Genomic DNA, 23,544 nt, shown 5'->3' on the forward strand with positions numbered 1-23,544 from the left:
GCAAGTTCAAGGCCAGACTCAGCAATTTAGCGAGACCCTGTCTGATAATCAAAAGGGCTGGAATATGTCTCAGTTGGTAGAGCGCCCCAGGCTGGGTTCAATCCTTATACCAAAAACAAAACAAAACGATAACGCGGGGGCAGGGGGACTGGAGATCTAATTCCATCTTTAAGTCGGGCGCGATGATTGTCCCTTGTTTTCCCACAGACTCAAGAAGCTTGAGGCAGGAAGACCATGAATTTGAGGCCAGCCTGGGCAACCTAGGGAGACTCAGTCTAAAAAAAAAAAAAAAAAAAAAAAAAAAGTGTAGCTTGGTGGTAAAGCGCCCCCGAGTTCAATACCAGTACCAAAACAAAAAACCCTTACAGGAACAGGGAGCACAGCGTCCCCTACCACGACCCAAACCGCTAGCCGTCTGCACACACGAAATTTCTCCCCGTGGGGCGACTCGAGAAGCAAGGAAGAGGTTTTCTGTCGCTTGGCTACATGGGAGATGTAGTCGTTCAAGTGACAGACTAGAAGGACCTTTTACAAAACCTTGGCAGGAGAAGAAAATATGTTATGCGAGCCCAAAACTATTGTCATGCTCATACAGACCCTAAATACTACACGTGGTTTTTCTTTCCTTAGCCTCATCTAGTCTCCTGAGCGTTTCCTCCCCCACCAAACCTCCAACATCCCACACGCCTCTGTTCTGTTTGGGCCTGTCTATCTCTCTTCTACTCCCTGTTTTGCCCGACCCTCTGTCCAATCGTAGGAGCGCCCTGGTCGGTTCCCGGAGTGCATTGCGATGCCAATGGCTGCCCCTGGCGGGTGTGGGGTTGAGCTTGTTCGCGCGGGGTTGAGATTCTGGCAGTTGGGTCCCCACGCGGTGAGGGAATGGGTGGCCCCGTTTCGTTCACTTTTAGGCTGTCAAAGGAGGTGCGTGTCCAGTGTGGGGGCTGCCACTTTCTCTAATGCCCGCCTGGCCTCAGCCTCTCGCCATTGTGGCCAGGGCTCAGCTATGGACCACTTCGTTGGAGTCTCTCAGTCCGAGAATTCGCTGACTTCATGTGCTCCGGCGGTGTCCATGTATAGAGGTAAAGGAATTAGATAGGTTTTCCTGGGATTGTCTTTGCTTTGGCACTGAAAGTTTCGTGTCGGAAAGACTCTCTGGGGATATCGTCTTTGGCCAGGTTTTATAAAAAATGAATTTGAGCCGGGAGTGATGGCCCATGCCTGTAGGTTGAGGCAGGAGGATTGCAAGTTCAAAGGCAGTCTCTGCAACTTAGCAAAACCTTAAGGAATTTAGCGAGACACTGCCTCAAAATAAAAATAAAAAGGGGTCTGGGGTCTGGGGATGTGGCTCAGTGGTTAAGCACCCCTGGGTTCGATTCCGGGTACCAAAAAAAAAAAAAAAGAATTTGAGGCCATGAAAGTTATGACTTTTGGGTAGGGGACCAGATCTGGTCGTAACCAGCAATGGTAAAAGAGCACGAGGCAAGGCAGAGTTGTGCCTCCATGTAGCAAGCAAATTTGATCCAATAAATGTATGTCCAGCATCTTCTACTTGACCCCCATCTACAGTGTAAAGACACTGAGTTACATCTGGGAAATAGAACACTTTATTCTTCTAGTGGCATAGACTAGAGTCTGGTAGGGATGCTGGACATAAACTGTTAATTGCATTACAGAGTAATAAGGAAAGACAAAGTTTGCAGAGCTTTCATAGTGCCTTTATTAGGATTATATGTCAGAGCTGGAGAGAAATTTTTGGTCTTGTCTAATCAAGCTGTACCACCTTCTTTATTTCTTTTCTTTTTTTTTTTTTAAACAGGGTCTCCCTGTTACCCAGGCTGGTCTCCAACTCTTAGGCTCAGGTAGTTATCCCACATCATCCTCCTGAGTATCTGGGACTATAGGAACACAGTGCTTGCACTTAGTTATAACAGATGCATGTTTTCTAGACACAGCTACACAGTACAATACACGCAGTAATTGAGTATCTGTTAATTGCTATATATTATACTAAGTGGTTTTGCACAATTGCCAGTTGTCAAAAGAAAGTTATAAGTAGGTACCATAATGTCAGCTCCATTTTACATATGAGAAAACTTAAGGGGCTTAGATTAGAAAACATGGTAAAATTGCAAGAACAATTAAAGACCAATCAAAGTCTCAAAGTCAAGTCTAGGTGGCTTCAGCCTGTTTCATTAATCTTATATCTTTAAAAAAAATTTTTTTTTAGTTGTAGATGAACACAATACCTTTATTTATTTACATGTATGTGGTGCTGAGGATTGAACCTGTCATGATTCCAGTGCTGCACATGTGCTAAGCAAGCACTGTACCACTGAGCCACAACCCCAGCCCCTTAATCTTATTTCTTTTGTGGATGGAAAGGGCTGAGTAGCTAACAGAGAGTCTGGATTGCACTATATCTCACTTCTTTCCCCACTTAAACACAGATGAACAGAATCTCCTCTTGGTTCAACCCCCTGACATGCCTGAGAATCCCCGAGTGCTACGAGTGGTCCTCCTGGGAGCTCCCAATGCAGGGAAGTCAACGCTTTCTAACCAGCTGCTAGGCCGAAATGTATGTTTCATTTTGATCCACATATACTGCACCCACTTTTTTTTTTTGTTTTGTTTTTAATCTCTTCTTGTTTTGCCTTCATGGATGGTCCTAGAGGGATCTAGTATCTCATGGGAACTTCTTTGTTCCTGACAGGTGTTCCCTGTCTCCAAGAAGGTGCATACTACACGTTGCCAGGCTCTGGGGGTCATCACAGAGAAGGAATCTCAGGTGGTAGGTACCTGCAAAGGGAGTTCTGGAAACAGGACAGAGGATAAAGCCAAGAAAGTCTCCCCTACCATTAGACTTTAAGAAAATGATACTTAGAGTCACTTGTCTGAGGGAAGGGAGTCTCCTCTTCCTTAAAGTTCAATGTAGTTCTCTCTACTTTTTCTTCTTTGCCATCTAGTTTGAAGTTATCATTCCTTCTTTACTGCCCTGCAATCTTACATTGATTCACCATCTTCCTCTCGGATCTCATCTAGAATTAAAGCATTGCTAAATGGTAATAAAGTCAGGCTGAGTGCAGTGGTATATGCCTGTAATCCCAGTGACTCAGGAGATTGAGGTAGGAAGATCACAAGTTGAGGCGAACCTCAGCAACTTAATGAGACCTGGCCTCAAAGTTAAAAAATCATTTTAAAAGGCTAAAAATATTACTCAGTGATGGAGAACCTTTGGGTTCAATCCCCAGTGCCAAAACAAAAACAAAACAAACCCTAAAGTCATTAACAGTTTGGCTAAGAAGGGAGGATAGGCTACTAACATTAAAGGCAGCCTCTCTCTTATTCCCTAGTCTTTTCTTCTGGGGTCTGTATATCTTTCTTTTCTGATTCTAGATTCTACTTGACACACCTGGAATCATCAGTCCTGTTAAACAGAAGAGGTAGTGGCTGTGAAAGTGGATGGTGGTAGAGGGGAAGGTATAGAAAAGTGGGTGGGGAGATTCCATCATAGGGGCTAGAAAATCCTCTTACCACACCCCATTCTTCATCAAGAATGCATCAGTCATGCTGGGCATGGTGGCACATGCCTATAATCCCAGTGGCTTGGGAGGCTGAGACAGGAGGATCAAGAGTTCAAAGCCAGCCTCAACAATGGCAAGGTGCTAAGCAACTCAGACCCTATCTTTAAATAAAATACAAAAAGAAAATGAAAATAAGTCTGGGGATGTGGCTCAGTGGTTGAGTACCCCTGAGTTCAATCCCTAATGATGCCCCCCCCCAAAAAAATGCATCAGTCATGAGACCTTTCCTGACATATGTCTGTCCCCCAGGCACCATCTGGAGCTCTCTTTGTTGGAAGATCCATGGAAGAGCATGGAATCTGCTGACCTTGGTTAGGCTCATTATGGAAACATAAATTTTCAGGGGTCATGGCCTTTCATCCCTGTTAGTTTGGGTTTGGAGACCTGCCAGAGCCCATAGCATGGAAGTTTTTATGAGGACAAAAAAAGAGTGGCCACATACTAATTTTTCTGTCTCTTCTGCCATCTTCCAGTTTTAGTTCTTGTGGATGTCTCAGACAAGTGGACTCGAAATCAGCTCAGCCCTCAGGTGCTCCAGTGCTTGACCCAGTTCCCTCAGGTCCCCAGCATTCTTGTCTTGAACAAGGTAGGCACTGCCCACCTGAGAAAGGGATCTTCTTCTCTCAAAGAGCTGTGGTCAGTAGGACCACACACTTTGTTTATTCCTCCATATCCAGGTAGATTGCCTGAAGCAGAAATCAATTCTTCTGGAGCTCACAGCAGCTCTCACTGAAGGTGTAGTTAATGGAAAGAAGCTTAATATAAGACAGGCCTTCCGCCCATGTCCTGACACCCATTGTTCTAGACCAGCAGCCAAGGACTTAAATACACAGTCTGAGAAAAATGCTCAGAAGTTTGGCTGGCCCAACTTCCAGGAGATCTTCATGTTGTCAGCTCTAAGCCAAGAGGATGTGAAGACACTAAAGGTCAGTTGGCCTTGGCCCTTGATGTCTTTTTTTTTTTTTTTTTTTTGGTGGGGGGGGGCAGGTTCTGGTGATTGAACTCAGGCACTCAACCACTAAGCTACATCCCAGCCCTATTTCGTATTTTATTTAGAGACAAAGTCTCACTGAGTTGCTTAGCACCTCACAGTTGCTGAGGCTAGCTTTGAACTCACCATCCTCCTGCCTCAGCCTCCCGAGCTGCTGGGTTTATAGGTATGTGCCACTGTGCCTGGTGGCCCTTGGTTTCTATTGTGTCAAGATAGGTCTCAGATTTTCCTAGGAGCAAGAATGTGTTGGAGTTAAGATGCCACATATTCCTTTGTGCCCACAGCAATACCTCTTGGCACAGGCCCAACCAGGACCCTGGGAGTTCCACAGTGGAGTCCTCACTAGCCAGACACCTGAAGAGATCTGTACCAACAAAATCCGAGAGAAACTCCTAGAGTACCTCCCCCAGGAGGTGCCCTACAATGTGCAGCAGGTGCGAGCAGAGTGAAAGGATCTGGGGGCACCAGGCATACTCAGAACAGTACAGCTGGGTGCCAGGAAGCAGAGATGGACCTATCTGATTAGTCATATTTCCCTGTACAGAAGACAGTGGTGTGGGAGGAAGGACCAAGTGGGGAGCTGATAATCCATCAGAACCTTCTGGTACCCAAAGAATCTCATATGGTAAGTGAACCTACTTATGGGAGGGACAAAGGCTATGTTGGGCAGGGGTTCTTCCCCCCCCACGTGGAGCCCTGAAAGCAGACCATGTCCCTCTCTTTTACCCACTCTCAGAGGATCCTGATTGGTGAGAAGGGCCATCTTATCTCCCAGATTGCCCAGGAGGTGGGCCGAGACCTAATGGACATCTTCCTCTGTGACATTCAGATACGCCTTTCTGTGAAGCTACTCAAGTGACAACCCCTACTGCCCTTCCCAGGGCATCCCACTCTAGCAGAAGTCATTGACCAGAACTGTCCCTGCTGAGGGGACCTCCAGGGCCTAATGAGTGGCATGGACACTGGCTGGTTCCACTTTGCTGAGTCCTGCACAATTCCTCCCCAGCTATGTCTCCTGTTGGAGAAAGGAACCTGTCTTGGCTCACTTCCCAGTTAGTTAGTTTTCCTAGGTTAATAGCTATGTTGGTCTCAGAAACTGACTGCTTGGTAGGGGTAGTGCCACCCTCCTCTCAAGGCATTGTGCTTAGAGTATTGTCCTAAATTGCCAGTTCTTAGCAGGGAAGATATTTTTGTCTTCTCCTTAGTTCCTGCACCTTGAAATCTTTTTTAACTTTATATTGAACCCAGTGCCTTCCATGTGCTAGACAAGCGCTCTACCACTGAGCCACAACCCCAGTCCAACTTGAAATCTTATAAAGGCCTGAATTTCCCGAGTAAGATAGTGCCACCCACTTGCTCCCCCAAGTTCCTGATCCTTTCCACCCCATTCCTTTGCCCATTCTTGGTATACTAATAAAATTAAAAGACAATTGTTTTGGTTCTCATCTTTATTTCTTCAGAAAAGGGAAGAGAAAACACCCATTCCCTCACCCACTGACTCCTGTTGGAGCTGGAGTCTCTCTCTCTTCTAGGAGGCTGCTCCAGGGTCCTCAGCACTCTTCCTGGCCGTTTTGGGGAGCAGCAAGAGAACCGTTACCATTACTAAACTCAGTAATGGTAACGGTTTCCTCGCCATTCCCAAGTGCCCCAGCAGTCAGCAGTTTGAGCGGTGAGCCCTTGGGCTTGCAGCATCTTCCCTGCTTTCTTCATTAGGATCCAAAGCTGGGGGTACCCGGACTAGTACATCATCTATACTGTAGTGTCTCATCACAAACTTACAGTATATGATGATATCCCAGCCAGGGCCCTACCGGAGGCTCAAGAAGTAGGCTTGGAGAGTACAGTGGGCAGGGAGAGCTAGGGGCTGGGGATAGGGCAGGAAAGGTAAGAACTGGACATTCCACAGCTTTCTCCTCTCTGTTTCTCAGTTCCTTCCCAGAACTGAGAAGACAATGGTGTGGGAGGGAAGGACCAAGTGGGGAGCTGATAATCCACAGCCCAAGTAGCTTAGGGGAAGGGGACAGGCCTGAGGAAGCCCCTACAAAGTAGGGTCTGTTGGGATCCCAGGGACCCAGGACCAGAGTAATGCAGAGATAACATAATGAGGTAGGTTTCCTCTGGTCAGACTAACAGGAAGACAGGCTAAGCCAGAAAGGAGCTCTTACCTGGAGCTGGAACTGCACATCGGGGAGGCCTTTGGATGTAAGGAGGCCTTGGCTCTTCCACTGCACTCAAGCTGCTTGCTTTATAACCCACCAGCCCCTCCCCTGGGTGGGGCACTTTCCTGGGTTCTAGAAAGCCTGGCCTCTTAACCCTTCCCTTGCTGGGCTTCATAAAGCAATGATCACTGTACCACACATTCCCAGTCCTAGGCTTTTTTTTTTTTTTTTTTTTTTTTTAATGTGGTGGTGGGGATGGAAACATTCTACCTCCTTCTAACCACCATTTTTTTAAGGATTTTACTAAACTTTTCACCCTACTCTCATGGAGCTGGTCATCTGTCTGCTGAGCTAGGGAGTGAAAAGAGCAGCCTTTCCCCATCCTTCAGGGATGGGTTATTAATCAAAACCCAGGTGGAAGGGTTTGTTTTGGGTGATGGTGGGGAATAAAAATTGAATTTCTATAGGTCAGGGAGAGTCCCAGCAGCTGGGTCTGTGTGAAATTTGTCTGGGAGCGAGTTTACAAGACCCTCAGGCCAAATTTCCATTCCCAGCCCCTGCCTTTATTTATGCTGAGCCCAAGGTGGCCAGAAAGGCAGAAAGATTTCTTGCCTATTATTACCCTGGCAAGATTTCCTGATAGAAGGGTGCTGCTGAATCCCTAAGTCTTGTGGCAGCCGGTGTAAGAGTGACTGGGAAGCTGGCACAGTGCTGCATACCTATAACCTCAGCTATTTGGGAGACTGAGGCATGAAGATCTTAAATTTGAGGCCTCACAAGACAAATTACACGAGACATTATCTTAAAAAAAAAAAAAAAAAGGCGGCGGTGGTGGTGGTGGTGGTAGTGGTGGTATGGGATGTACTTCAGTGGTAGAGTGCCCCAGAGTTCAGTCACTAATGCCATAAAATAAAATGGTGGCTGGAGGCCCATTCTCCAGAATTCAAGGCACTTAAAATGAGAGCCCAATGCTGTTTGGTTCTCTGCCTCTACAATTCTGGGTTTCTGGGAGAATTCTGGGGTAGAAGCTCTTCAAAATAGGGCTTCTACTATTGAGACCATCATTCTGAAGAAGCTCCCTCTCCTCTACAGGGTAAATTAGATCAAGATGGGGAGTAGGAAGAGATATTCAACTTTCTTTAGGTTCTTTGAAGACATTCTGTTTCCTTCTGCCATTTTTGACATATGTTCTACCCTTTGCTTAGCATAATTTTCCCTCCATTCTTTTTTTTTTTTAAACAAATTCTTTTAATATTTATTTACTTATTTTTAGGCGGACACAACATCTTTGTTTGTATGTGGTGCTGAGGATCAAACCTGGGCCACAAGCACGCCAGGCAAGTGCGCTACCGCTTGAGCCACATCCCCAGCCCTTCCCTCCATTCTTGTCCAGTTAACTTCTGTTCCCTCTTCATATCTGTGTTACTTCATGGAACTCTTCCTGGTCTTTCTATTTATATCTCCATTATCACATGGTGGTACCTGTAATCCTAGCTACTGGGGAGGCTGAGGCAGAAAGATCACAAGTTTGAGGCCAGCCTCAGCAACTTACCGAGACCCTATGTAAAAGACAAAAAACTGGGGATATAGCTCATTGGCAGAGCATCCTTGGGTTCAATCCCAAGTACTGCAAATTAATAAAAAATAAATAAATCCCTCTATTTTATGATTTTTTTTTTTTTTAATTTCAGTGCTGGGGATTGAACACAGGGCTTTGAACATACTAGACAAGTGCTTTACCACTGAGCTACACCCCAGCCCTATTTGTATAAGTCAATAATCATGAGAGTTGGTTTATTCATCGATATATTTCTACCACACACTACTAAATTAAGTAAATGTTCATATCTGATGGCTAACATCAAGCTGAGCCTACTACAATAAGGAGAGAATAAAGACAAATCTGTAGCTTTCTCAGAGAAGCTACTTTCTCTCTTGGACCCTCCTTTTCATCTGTAAATAGGCATAATAATAATCCCTGGTTCAAAGAGTTGTGAGGACTAGGAAATCAGCTGCTAATAAAACACTTTACACAGCCCTAATGCTGGCCCACAGGAATTTAAGCAAGTTAATTCCCATGTCACCTCCTAAGAGGAACCTATTAAATGCCATAGAGAGGGCTGTTGTTGAAAACCTGAAAGCTTCCCCTCCCCCAGCTTTTTTTTTTTTTTTTTCTTTTGGTATTGACAATTGAACCCAGGCTTGCTTAACCACTGAGCCACATCCCCAGCTTTTTTTGTTTTTTTTATTTTGAGACAGGTTCTCACTAAATTGCTTAGGGCCTTACTAAGTTGCAGAGGCTGGCTTTGAACTATTACCTCCTGTCTCATTCTCCTGAGTCACTGGAATTATAGGCATGTGTTACCATGCCAGACCCCATGGAATATTCTTAAAAACAGCTTGGGACCATAGAGGGAACCCAGGTTTAGTGGTGACAGGCCTTGAATGACAGTTTTGACTCATTGCATAGAGCTTTGTGCTCTCTGCCTCAGTTTCCTCAAATGTAAAATGAGATCAATCAATATCTACTTTTTTTTTTTTTTAACATCTTTGTTTGTATGTGGTGCTGAGGATCAAACCTGGGCCGCACACATGCCAGGAGAGCACGCTACTGCTTGAGCCACATCCCCAGCCCCCAATCAATATCTACTTTATACAGGATTCTATGAGCACTATTCTCAGGCTTCCAGACCAGAGCCTAGCACACATGAAATAGTGCAGGTTTACTTCCCTTCTTTATTTTTTAATTCACTAACTGTATAACTGGGGCAAGTCACACTTTTCTGAACTTCAGTGATGAATAGTTCACCAAGTTTTAAGAATCAAGTGTGAAGTATTTGGGTAAGAAATTGTCATCAACCCAGATGCTTCAGCTAGGTGAGAATTATTTGTCTGCTTCTGCCTCCTTGTAGCCCACCTCCCAGGCTACCACTACTCAGAGACCTCAGATACTTGGATTCCTTTACTGAAGTGAAGGCTTCATGCACCAGGACCAAAATTCTTTCCACACTCTATTCCTAGACTTCTGCCTGGTCCCTGGGGACCAAGTCTAAAGGTGAGCCTGGGTAGAAACCAGGGATCTGGGAAGTAAAGGACAGAGATATCTCAACAAGTCAGATCCTGTAGCTGTGGCCCCTAGCTGGGCGTGGGGGCTGCTTTGATCAGGGTGTGAGTTGAAGGACAGTCTGTGCCTGGGTGGGGTAGTCTGGGAACCTTGATAAGTAGACATTATGTTATCAGAGTGGGGCCCAGCACCTTCTGCATATCAGGAGCCATCATGGCCCAGAGCAGGACCTTAGAATGCTTTCCCACCCAGGTCTGTCTTCCAGGATGACTGTTCTTTCATTCCTCTGCCTCCCTAGTACCTCACACCTGAATATACATAGACATTCATACCTGCAGAACATACACACAGATATGTAGGTGTACAATGCCCATATATATAGAAATTCATAACATACCCACTGAAAAAATAGATTCTGCCAGTAAAATTACTCTTGTAAATAAGAGTATAATTATAAAGCAACTTTTGATTGTTTTACTAAGTTTTATATTTTGCCCAGGTAGGAGCTGTGGTGCACACTTGCAATCCTAGCTACTTAGAGACTGAGGCAAGATAATTGTAATTTTGAGGTCAGCCTGGGAAATTTAGAATAGAATAAATAGAAGATTTTTATAAAAAGAGCATGAGAGGGCTGGGGATATTGCTCAGTTGGTAGAGTGTTTGCCTCATAATACACAAGGCCATGGTTTCAATCCCTAGCACCATACAAAAAAAGAGCATGAGTGATGTAGCTCAGATGTAGGACACTTGCCTACCATGTTTGAAGCCCTGGGTTTGATCCCTATCACTGCAGGAAAGCAAAAAAAAAAAAAAAAAAAAAAAAAAAAAAAAATCATTTAATGCTTTTACTTATTCAATGTCTCATTCATGGCACAGTCAATATCAAACATCAAGGACTTTGAGAAGCTCTGGGGGTTCTTGCTCTCCTGTTGTGCTTTAGATATACAGGATCCAAAGCAAGAGCCTGGTGTGGATCTAGGAGTCAACATAATATGGAAAAAAGCACATGTTTAGCATTCAGGAGGCTCTGGGTTTGGGCTGGGGATGTGGCTTAGGTGAAATGCTTGCCTAATACATGCAAGGTCATAGATCGGTTCCATCCCCAGCCCTGTTGGGGGTGGGGGGGGAACCTAGAAAACTGCTAATTCTAACTCTCCCTGTGATACATGGGGGCTTGGGATTTGGGGGTGGGGAGTCAGAGATGAGTGTTGAGGGTTGCCTGTTTATCCCAGCCCTGGTTCATCTCCCTCCCCACTGCCCCTGACCTCTGCCAAGTACTGGGGTTTGAATCTAGTGATGTTCTTCCCCAGACCTATTTATTTTATTATTTTTTTGGCACTGGAAATAGAACCTAGGGGTGCTTTACCACTTAGCTACATCTCCAGCCTTTTTAATTTTTATTATTTTTTTATATTTATGTTTTAGGTAAACACAATATTTTTATTTTACATTTATGTGGTGCTGAGGATCGAACCTAGTATCTCATGTATGCTAGGCAAGCACTCCACCACTGAGCCACAATATCAGCCCCCAGCCTTTTTTATTTTGGGATAGTTCTCATAAAGTTGCTTAGGGCCTCACTAAATTGCTGAGGTTGGCCTTGAACTTTCGATCTTTCTGCCTCAGCCTCCTCAGATGCTGGCCTTACAGGTGTGCACCACTGTGCCCAGATCTCCCATGTCCTTTTTTTTTATTATTATTATTTTAATATTTTTGGTAGTTGTAAGTGGACAGAATGCCTTTATTTGTTTATTTTTATATGATGCTGAGGATTGAACCCAGTGCCTCACACATGCCAGGCAAGCACTCTGCCACTGAGCCCCAGCCCCAGCCCTCCCCCATGTCCTTTAAGCCTCTTCCAGTGCTGCTGCTGAGCAGCTACAAGCCAGGAACAATCCTCTCTCCTTTACCTGGACAACTTTGGCTTGTAAACTCCTCATGGAGCTTCTCCGTCCTGAACTTACAGGCCATTCTTGGCTTGAACCAGAGATACCGCCTTCACAGTTCAGAGGTTGTGCCTTAGAGTTCTTGCTTATTTTTCAGACCACCTCTCCCGGATGGACTCGGAGCCAGAAGGAGAAAAGCACAGGTGCATATTTGCCAGTTTGGATTCCACCGCTGCTTGCTGAGTGGCCCTGGGCCCTGGGCCCTGATCTTGCAGCCTTGGCTTCCTCATCAGAAAAATTGGATTGAAATTTTCCATGATTATTGTGAAGATGAAATGAGATAGTAAAGGGGCTGGGGATGTGGCTCAAGCGGTAGCGCGCTCGCCTGGCATGCGTGCGGCCCAGGTTCGATCCTCAGCACTACACTCAAACAATGATGTTTGTGTCTGCCGAAAACTAAAAAAATAAATATTAAAAAATTCCCTCTCTCTCTCTTTAAAAAAAAAAAATTCTCTCTCTCTTTAAAAAAAAAAAAAGAAATTTCCTACTATTTAAAAAAAAAAAGATGTTGTGTCCACCGAAAACTAAAAAATAAATATTAAAATTCTCTCTCTCTCTCTCTCTCTCTCTCTCTCTCTCTCTCTCAAAAAAAAAAAAGAAATGAGATAGTAAAGATGGAAATTTCTAACATAGAGCCTGTTTCATATACAGCAGGAGCTCAACAAGTGCTGGAACCTTCCCTTTTGGGTTTGCAATGGGTTTTCCCTGCTCATCTCCCCCAATGGTACTTGTACAATGGGCATGTGTGCTCACTCTGGTACCTGTGCAGGTGCACATGGTAGTGTGTTCCTTGCATATCTGCTGAGACACTATTAAATGTTAGAAATGAAAACTTTCAGGGGAGGGAGGAAAGGAAGGAAAATGGAACTGATATTGGCCAAATTACATTTTTATATTGTGTGCATGTAAGAATATGTAACAACAAATCCCACCATTATATACAACTATAATGTACCCCAAAAAAATAAAAAGGAAAAGGCAGATGTGGTGGCATATGCCTGTGATTTCAGTAACTTGGAAGATTAAGGCAGGAGGATCACAAGTTCAAAGCCAGAATGGGCAACTCAAAATTTAAAAAATTAAAAAGGGGTTCACTGGTACCCCCCCAAATAAATAGAAAATAAATTAATAATAATAAATTTTTTAAAAGGCTGCGCATGTAGGTCAGTGATAAAATACCACTGAATTTAATCGAAAAAAGGAAAAGAAAAAAACTTTCCTATCAACACTTCCCCGAGTCTGCTCAGCAGTTCCCAGTTCCTGTTCTCTGAGTTGTTGGGGACCTCTGTGTCTAAACAAGGGCCATAACCTCTCCTGTCTCCAGTTACAACCCTGAAGGTAGTTTCAGGGTGAAAAATTAGATCATCAGGGAGCCTGGGAGCCCCTACCTTTACAAATTCTTCCCGCCATCATCCAGGCCCTTACCTCCCTCCCTTCCTGCCAGGTCAACCTGTTTGCCTCACAGCTGCTGTGGAAGAGATAGGCAGCCTGGGTTATCAGAGCAGACAAGGCTCCTGATGACAGTTCCCACCCACACCAGAGGCAAAATTCCTGGGACCTTAACCCTCTCTGTGCTGGGCCCTCAGGCCTAGGGAGTAGGAACAGCAAGGAAGGTGGGTAGGCCATGTGCCCCCCACAAGACTGGGGCCAGGTATCTCAGTACATGGGAAACAGTGTCAGCTGTGCCCTCCAGGAGCCCAGTTTGTATACGGGGGCCCTTTCCAGCCCCATTCTGGGTCCATGCAGGCCTAGGAGGCAGCCGGACACACCTCTGAGGGTATAGGCAGAAGGTCCTCTGCCATCGACTTCACTTCATCCTCTTCCCTGCTCTAGAAATCCAGTGACTTTAGCACAGGTATTGATACAGCCTCTCTTCACCACTGATCCCCAAATCATTTCCCCTTCCTCCTCTCCAGCATCCTTCAGGACTCCATCAGCAAGGACCATCTTTCTTCTTGCTGACCACCTTTTTCCAGGCCCTTTTGCTCATCTTCCCTGGCTGATCACTGTCTCTCACACTTAAGGTCAATCAGGCCTATCTCCTACTTGGGTTCCCTTATAGCCTCCATCCAGTCTTCCTTTTCCTGAAGGTCTGCAGGAAGCAGTGAAAGGAGCAGGAACTTCAGAGTCTAATAAGAGTCTGTGTTTGGTTCTGGTTCTGACTCAAATACTGTGTGACCTTGAGCAAAATCTCTTCATTTCCATATCCCTCAGTTTCCTTATTTTATCAAACTGGGGCAGTATCTATTTTCATAAAGTTGAGTTAGTGAATAAAACATTTAATGAGGTTTTCTTTTTGCTGTATTAGGGATTGAATCTAGGTGTAGATATCACCAAGCAACATGGCTAATGTTTAATTTTTTTTTTTTTTTGTATCAGGGATTGAACCCAGGGGCACTTTACCTCTGAGCTATATCCCCATTCCTTTTCATTTTTTATTTTGAGACAGTCTTGCTGGGTTGCAGAGGCTGAACTTGAACTTTTGATCTTCTTGCTTTAGCCTCCCCAGTCATTGGAGTTACAGGCTTGCACCATACTACCTATCTGAAATGAAAAGTCTAATTAATAGGTAGAAAAAAACAGAAAGCCTGTGAAAGGGACTTTATAAGTTGGCTACCAATCAAACAATCAAAAAATATCAATTAGCTCTTTTTTTTTTTTTTTTGGCTCAGAGATTGAACCCAGGGGTACTTAACCACTGAGCCATATCCTCAGTCCTTTTTTATTTTTTGAGACAACAGGGTCTTGCTAAGTTGCTTAGGGCCTTGCTAAATTCCTGAGGCTGGCTTTGAACTCATTATCCTCCTGCCTCAGCCTCCTGTGCTGCTATGATTACAGGCATGTGCCACCATGCTGGGTGCAATTATTTCTTAAGAAAGAGTTCTGCTTGATGTTGAACACATGCTATATCATTAGTCCTTACAACCCTGACTACAGATCTCTAAACTTGAATTCAACAGGCTCAATCATTGGTCTTCTTCTCCCTTCTCCCCCCACTCATTCCTTTGAAGATGTCACCTTGTCCCATGACTTCAAATATTGTCTACACTCTAGTGAGACTTTTTTCCTCCCCTGCATTGAGGATTGAACACAGGGGCATTCTATCACTGAGCTATATGCCCAGTTCTGTGTTTTATTTTGAGACAGGTTCTTGCTAAGTTGCAGAGGACCTGGCTAGTTGCTGATACTAGTCTCCTACTTGTGATCCTTCTGTTTCAGCCTCCTGAGTACTGGGATTACAGGCCTGTGCCACTGTGCCCATCTCTTCTGGTGACTCTTTAATCCATGTTTTCAGTCCAAGCCACTCCCCTAAAGTAATTTGCAGGATGAACCTCCTATTTGTTAACTTCTGTAATAGGCACTTTGGGTTTTTTGGGGGGACGTGTGGGAGACATTGGGGATTGAACCCAAGGGTACTTTACCACTGAGATATATTTCCAGTTCTTTTTTTTTTTTTTTTTTTGGTACCAGGGATTGAACTCGGGGGCACTGGATCACTAAGCCACATCCCCAGCCCTATTTTGTATTTTATTTAGAGACAGGGTCTCACTGAGTTGCTTAGTGCCTCCTCGCTTTTGCTGAGGCTGGCTTTGAACTTGGGATCCTCCTGCTTCAGCTTCCCAAACTACTGGGATTACAGATGTGTGCCACCAAACCCAACTTATTCCCAGTTTATTTTTTATTTTGAGACATGATCTCACTAAATTGCTGAAGCTGACCTTAAATTTGTGATCCTCCTCCTTAGCCTCCCAAGTAGCTGGGATTACAGATGTATGCCACTGCATCTCTCTTCTCTTTTTCTCTCTTTAATTCCCCTCTCCCCCCTCCCCCACTCTCTCTCTCCTTTTTTTGTACTAGGGATTGAACACCCGGGGCACTTAACCACTGAACCACATCCCCAATCCTTTTTATATTTTATTTTATTTTTATTTTTTTGGTACTGGGAATTGAACTCAGGGGCACTCCACCACTGAGCCACATCCCCAGTTCTATTTTGTATTTTATTTAGAAACAGGGTCTCACTGAGTTACTTAGTGCCTCACTAAGTTGCTGAGGCTGGCCTTGAACTCCAGATCCTCCTATCTTAGCCTCCAGAGCAGAGCCATGCATCTGGCTATATATTATTTTGAGACAGATCTCTAAGTTGCTTAGAGCCTTATTGCTCTAAGGCTGTGGCTGGCCTTAAACTTTCAATCCTTCTGTCTCAGCCTCCAGAACTACTGGATTTACAAGTGTGTGCACCGTGCCTGGCACTGCACAAGTTTCTGACAGGTACCTTAATTTTTTTTTAACATTTATTTTTTAGTTGTAGATGGACACAGTATCTTTATTGTATTTATTTTATGTGGTGCTGAGGATCGCACCCAGGGTCTCACATTTGCTAGGCATGCACTCTACTGCTGAGCCACATTCCCAGCCCCAAGGTATCTTAAATTTAACATGTCAAAAATTGAGGTCCCAAACCCACTTCAGATCTCCTCCCACCAGGCAGTGTGGCACATGACCAGTAATCCCAGCAACTCAAGAGGCTGAGGCAGAAGGATTGCAAGTTTGAAACCAGTTTTAACGATTTAGCAAGACCCTAAACAACTTAGCAAGACTCTGCCTCAAAATAAAAAATAAAAAGGGATGGGAAAGTGGCTCATTGGTTATGTGCCCAGGTTCAATCCCTGGTACCAAAATATAAACCACAGCAAAAATACTGGTTCTTCAAGTGTTTTTCCCATTTCAGTAACTAACTCCATTCTTCTACACATACCAAAAATCTGGAGGCAATTTCTTTTTTCTTTTTCTTTTTTTTGGTACCAAGTATTGAAGTGAGAGGCACTCTACAACTGAGCCAGTCCTTTTTATTTTTTATTTTAAGACAGACTTTTGCCAAGATGCTGAGGACTTCATTGAATTGCTAAGGCTGTCTTTGAACTTGCTATTCTCCTGCTTCAACCTCCAGAGCTGCTGGGATTACAGCATGTATTACTTTTCCCAGCTTCCCTTCTTCTTACTAGTAGTAGTAGAGATTGAACCCAGAGCTACATTGGGTAACTGAGTAGTACCACTGAGCTACATCCCTAGTACTTTTTATTTTTATTATTATTCTTTAAAATATTTTTTTTGGCGGGGTGGGGGCGGGCTGGGGATGTGGCTCAAGAGGTAGCGCGCTTGCCTGGCATGCATGCGGCCTGGGTTCGATCCTCAGAACCACATACAAACAAAGATGTTGTGTCCGCTGAAAACTAAAAAATAAAAACTAAAAAATTCTCTCTCTCCTTCCCTCTCTCTCTCTCTCTCTTTAAAAAAAAATAAAATATTTTTTTAGTTGTTGATGGTCCTTTATTTTATTTGCTTATTTATATGTGGTGCTGGGAATCGAACGCAGTGCCTTACATGTACAAGGCAAGTGCTCTACCGCTGAGCTACAACTCCTACCCCAACACTTTTTATTTTTTATTTTGAGAAAGGCTCTCACTAAATATCAAGGTCATTCTTGAATTTAAGATCCTCCCATTTCAGCCTCCTAAATCTCTGGGATTCCAAGCTTGTCCCACTAGGCCTGGCTATCAGCATACATTTCTACCAGCCAGCATATGAAAGTTCTAATTGCTCCACATCCTCACATGTACTTGGTATTGTCACTCTTGTACATTTTCTCTTCTTTTTCTGATCTAGGAATTGAACCAGGGGTGCTTTGCCTCTTAGCTACATCCCAGTTCTTTTTATTTTTAACTTTTGGTACCAGAGATTGAACCCAGGGATGCTTAACCAGTGGTTCAGATCTCCAGCCCCTTTTATTGTTTATTTGAAGTCTCACTAAGTTGCTTAGGACAAGCTAAGTTGCTGAGAATGTCCTTGAACTTGTGATTCTCCTGTTTCAGCCTCCTGAGTTACTGCAATTACAGGCATGTACCACTGCTTTTCTTTTTTCAGTGCTGGGGAGGGAACCCAGAGACTTGCAAATGATAGACAAGAATTCTAGCATTGAGCTACACCTCAAATTCTTAAACAACTTAGAGTTATAGCTTAAACAACCAATAGTCCTTTTATTGTCTTTCATACTTTCAGAGATCTGGGTTTAAGGAATATAGCTGGGCAGTCCTCACTTTGGTCTGTTTTGTGGATGCAGCCTAGATGGGGGCTACAGCAGCTAGGGCCTTAAGCAGATAGCTCTTTCTCTCTTTTCATCTAATTCAGGGCATATCCCTGTGATCTCTTTGGATGTCTTCACATTGCTTACATGTTGGTTGAGGTTTAAAGAAAGAATATTCCTGCAAATAAAAAGGAAGCTAAGTCTTTCATGATCTAGCATTGGAAGTCACAAAACATCCCCTCTTCTATACTCTATTGACCTAAATAGTCACAAAAGTGCACCCAATTTCAGGGGAAGGAGGCATAGACTATCTCTAATTGGAAGGATGTCAAAGTTTATTGCAAGGGGAACATGTGAGATAGAAGATATTGTTGCCACTATCATTGGACAATACAATCTGCCACACACATTTTCATATATCTATTGGCCATTCTGTGTAGTGCCTGACCCTATCATTTGTCTACTTAATTGTATCTTTTTTCTTATTTATTGGTAACATGTATTCTGGATTCCAGTTTTTTTCCCCCACACATATGTATTGCAGATATTTTCCCCATTACTCTAGGGAATACCTTCTCTATCTACCCCCACCTTTTCTTTTGTACTAGAAATTTCATCCAGGGGCACTTCACCACTGAGCTATGCCCCTAGCCTTTTTTTTTTGTGTGTGTGTGTGGGGGGGCGGGATTGGGGATTGGGGATTGAACTCAGGAGCACTCAACCACTGAGCCACATCCCCAGCCCTATTTTGTATTTTATTTAAAGACAGGGTCTCACTGAGCTGCTTAGCACCTCGCTTTTGCTGAGGGTGGCTTTGAGGCCAGGATCCTCCAAGCCCCTGGAATTATAGGAATGTGCCAGTGCGTCTGGCTCCTTTTTATTTTTTATTTTGAGACTGGGTCTTTCTAAGTTGCTGAGGCTGGCCTTGAACTTGCAATCCTCCTACCTCAACCTCCTGAGTCACTGGGATAACAGGTGTGTTACTGTTCCTACCTTTAACTTTTAATATTCCAATTTATCAATCTTTTCATTTGTTTTTAAAAATTGTGTTTTAAGAATCTTTGTCTAAAAATAAACAAAAAATAAAAATCTTTGGGGATGGGGATATATCTCAGTGGTAGAAAGCTTGCCTAGCACATAAAGTCCTGGTTTCCATTCCCAGTGGAAAAACCAAGAATATTTGTCTACCCTGAGGTCATGATGTTTTATTGTTTGACTTTTCACATTTAGGTCTACAGTCTATAGTCTACTTGGAATTAATTTTTGGTATAGGTTCAGCGTCAAGAACCATATTTTCCACATAGATATTTGGTATCTTTTATTGAAAATTCCTTTCTCCACAGCTCTGCCTTGTCACTTTTGTCATAAAACAGTATCCATGTGTACATGGGTCTATTTCTGAACTTTTTTTTTTTTTTTTTTGGTATCAGAGATTGAATCCATAGGTGCTTAACCACTGAGCCACATCCCTAGACCTTTTGATTTTTTTTGCGGGGGATACCAAGAATTAAACTCAGTAGTACTCAACCACTGAGCCATATCCTGAGCCCTATTTATTTAGAGACAGGGTCTCAGTGAGTTTCTTAACACCTCACTGTTACTGAGACTGGCTTTGAACTCAGAATCCTCTTGTCTCAGCCTCCCTAGCCGCTGGCATTACAGGTGTATACCACCTCCCCCAGCAATATTTTATTTTGAGACAGGGTCTCCCTAAGTTGCTTAGGGTCTTGCTAAGTTGCTGAGCCTGGCCTTGAACTTGTGATCCTCTTGCCTCAACCTCCTTAGTTGCTGGGATTACAGGAGTGCGCCACTGAGCCTGGTTGGATTCTTTCTTCTATTCCATATGCCAACATCACACTGTCTTCATTACTATTACTTTAAGACCTGACACTTGATAGTTTGAATCTTCTGATTTCACTCTTCTTTTATTTCATCTTTTTCATGTAGTGCTGAGGATCAAATGCAGGGCTTTATGCATGCTCAGTATGTTCTCTATCACTGAGCTACTCCCCAGCCCAGTTTTACTTTTTTCAAGTTTTTCTTGCTTATTCTTGGTTCTTTATAGAACTTTCAGAATTTGTTTGCCTATTAGATATCTGTTAGGAACCAGACATACCTGTAATCCTAGCATTTAGGAAGATGGGTCAGGAGGATAGCAATTTCCAGGCCCCCTTCAGCAACTTAGTGAAACCCCACCTCAAAATAAAAAATAAAAAGGTCTGGGAATGTAGCTACGAAACATAGTGAAACCCCACTGCCCCTGGGTTCAGTACCCAGTACCATGGAATGAAAACAAAAACCAAACCAAAACAAAACAAATTATTGAGCTCAATAATAGACCACTTGCTTTGCAAGTGAGGGACCCTGGGTTGGATCCCTAGCACTGTGAAACAAAACCAAAAACCACCACAAGTTTCAAATCAAATCAAACAAACAAAAACTTTCTCTTGGCATGGCGCATGCCTGTAATCCCAGTGGCTCAGGAGGCTGAGAAAGCAGGATTGCGAGTTCAAAGCTAGCCTCAGTAATAGTCAGTACTAAGCAACTCAGTGAGACCCTGTCTTTAAAATACAAAATAGGGCTGGGGATGTGGCTCAGTGGTCAAGTGCCCCTGAGTTCAATCCCCGATATCTGCACACCACCCCCAAAGAAAAAACAAACAAACAAACAAACAAAAACTCTCTCTCTTTTTTTTTTCTTCTTTTTAGGGCAGGGAGGTGTTTGGGCATGATGTGGATTCCTTGTTTTTTTTTTTGTGTACCAGGGATTGAACTCAGGGATGCTTAACTACTGAGCCACATCCCCAGCCCTTTTTATTTTTGAGACAGGGTCTCATTACATGGCTTAGGCCCTCGCTTCATTGCTGAGGCTGTTCTCAAATTGTGAGGGGATGCTGTGGATTGAACCCAGGATCTCATACTTGCTAGGCAAGTGCTCCACTACTGAGCTACACCCGCCAATTTTTGTTTGGGGTTTTGTTTGGGGGTTATATTGAACCTATAGATAAATATGGGAGAATTAATATCTTTAAAATACTAAGACTTCAAACTTACGGACATGGCATATTGGGGGCATTGTTGATTTCTTTTTTCTCTCATACTGTGTATGTCAGTACCTCCTGTTAGGTTATAAATATATCCAGAATCTGAGTACTTTTCACTACCCCCATTGGTTCAAGTCTCCATATTTCATCTGTATTATTGCAATACTGATAAAACACAACTGATCTGAAACAACTGATAAGAAACAACTGATCTCTTAGGCATTCAGGGTGATGTTCATATTGTGTTGTGTATTACTGATTTATTGGAGTTCTTTTTATATATAAGATTCAAGTCCTTTGTTAATGTATTGTAAATATTTTTCACTGTTCTTGACTTACCATGAATTTTTTAATTAAAATGGTTTTATTAGCTTTTCTTTTAATATAAACATGAGAAATAAAAACCACATAAGTTGTAACATTCTTTTAAAAATAAAACTGCAATTAATATTTGAATATCCAAGCTCTGAACTCCATAAACAATGTTTTTTTTTCCCTTGAGGTGGTAGATTGTAATATTTCAAATACCATTATTTATCACCTATGTCTGTCCTTTAAAAATGATGGAAACTGCAGGGCTGGGACTGTGGCTCAGTGGTAGGGCACTTGCCTAGCATGTGTGAGGCACTGGGTTTGATTCTCAGCACCATGTATAAATAAATAAAATAAATATCTATCAACAACTAAGAAAAAAAAATTTTAAAAATGATGGAAACTGGAGCACTCAGTACAACATGAAGCATTGTTACATTGAGAAAGAGTATTCCTGGGTCATAAGTGCAAGATTCCTAGGATTACATTTACAAAGAGAAATGGATTTCACATAGTTTAGAACACTAATCTTTTTATATTTCAAATTTAGGTGACATTGTTATCAATCTCTTATGTTATTTACTCCTTGCTTGAAGTAGAGGTTCCCAAGGTTCATATAAGTTCTCTCTTATATAGTAGGACTTGAAATGAGATACCTACAACCAGGTTAACACTTAGGATTAAAAAAAAAAAAACAACAAAAAACAAAAAACAAAAAAAACCCAACTTTCATATCACCTGCTATTAGGGTCCAATTCCTTTCCATTTATTACATGTGAATTAACACTCATCTTTCATAATCTTCCTTTACCAAATCTATAGAAAAGAAATTTAGGTGATCAAAGCAGATATAACACAACCCTGCATAAAACTACTTTAAAAGAGGAGGGTACTTTTTTTAAAAAAAAACTTGTTTTAACCTTTATTATTTATCTCCACAAATTTTAGTGCAATTTTAAGCTTTGACACCTGTAGAAGTATAAATGCTACAAACTTCAGAACATCATTTTTTTTTCCATTGGTTGTTCAAAACATTACAAAGCTCTTGACATATCATATTTCATACATTTGATTCAAGTGGGTTATGAACTCCCATTTTTACCCTGTTCAGAACATCATTTGAAAGCTAAACTACAACTCCCCCAAACTTAATTTTGCAAAAATATTGAGCCCTCAATTCTTTGTTCCAGTCAATGTTTGCCATCTTATTATTATTTTTTTTTAAGAAAAGGGAGGAATAGGGAAAATTTTATTTATTTATTTATTTTAAAGAGAGTGAGAGAGGAGAGAGAGAGAGAATTTTTTTTTTTTTTTAAAGAGAGAGTGGGAGAGAGAGAGAGAGAATTTTTTAATATTTATTTTTTAGTTTTTGGCGGACACAACATCTTTGTTTGTATGTGGTGCTGAGGATCGAACCCAGGCCGCACGCATGCCAGGCGAGCGCGCTACCGCTTGAGCCACATCCCCAGCCCCGAGAGAGAGAATTTTTAATATTTATTATTTAGTTATTGGCGGATACAACATCTTTGTATGTGGTGCTGAGGGTCGAACCCGGGCCGCACGCATGCCAGACAAGTGCGCTACCGCTTGAGCCACATCCCCAGCCCAATAGGGAAAATTTAGATGCTGGATATTTATTTATTTAAAGAGAGAGAGAGAGAGAGAGAGAGAGAGAGAGAGAGAGAGAGAGAGAGAGAGAGAGAGAGAATTTCCCACTATTTTTATTTTTTAGTTTTCAGCAGACACAACATCCCTGTATGTGGTGCTGAGGATCCAACCCGGGCGGCACGCATGCCAGGCAAGTGCGCTACTGCTTGAGCCACATCCCCAGCCCAGTGTTTGGCATCTTAAAGAGGGACTGCTAACAAAAAAAAATTGAAAAGCTCAACATCCAAATTTATAAAGTTAAAGAGAAATGCAATTAAACCCCCAAATGATGCCCTGAAAGAGTTTGTAGTTTTTACACTTCCACAGTAGGGCATAGTTACCAAAACCTAAAATTGCAATAAAACTTTCAGGACACCTGGTCTTTATCTGCTCAGTTATCACTGGACCACCATGTTGGCTAGCATTATGAAAATTCTTTTAATACATTTACTTAATAAGAGGAAAATTATCAGAAAGTGAGAAGCACCATTAATAGTTCACAAAAATGTAGTGTGGACCCAACTGAAGTAGGCAGTCAATAGGTGATACGTTCTCTTTATGATCCCAAACATGCCAAAATGCTAATAAATAGTGCCGCAAAATACATGAATGTTATCCGGTAGCTTTTTGATTTAAACTGATTGCCAATAATGAATAGTAGCTTCAATGATATGATACAGTGGGAAGGAAGAACCTTCAATACTAAAAATGTTACA

General features: G+C 42.7%; 1 protein-coding gene across 1 annotated transcript; it reads left to right on the forward strand.

Moving 5' to 3' along the window:
• The first annotated feature begins 776 nt into the window (after positions 1-776).
• On the forward strand, positions 777-6,004 carry Eral1 (Era like 12S mitochondrial rRNA chaperone 1). The gene is made up of 10 exons (XM_076869604.1): positions 777-1,079; positions 2,448-2,575; positions 2,711-2,788; positions 3,394-3,440; positions 3,831-3,892; positions 4,055-4,167; positions 4,259-4,507; positions 4,857-5,006; positions 5,117-5,197; positions 5,309-6,004. Exons 1-10 carry the CDS (start codon positions 791-793, stop codon positions 5,429-5,431), a joined length of 1,320 nt encoding a protein of 439 aa, XP_076725719.1. The 5' UTR covers positions 777-790; the 3' UTR covers positions 5,432-6,004.
• Positions 6,005-23,544: the final 17,540 nt, after the last annotated feature.

This window comes from Callospermophilus lateralis, chromosome 11 (genome assembly GCF_048772815.1).
Source record: "Callospermophilus lateralis isolate mCalLat2 chromosome 11, mCalLat2.hap1, whole genome shotgun sequence".
Lineage (NCBI taxonomy): Eukaryota > Metazoa > Chordata > Mammalia > Rodentia > Sciuridae > Callospermophilus > Callospermophilus lateralis.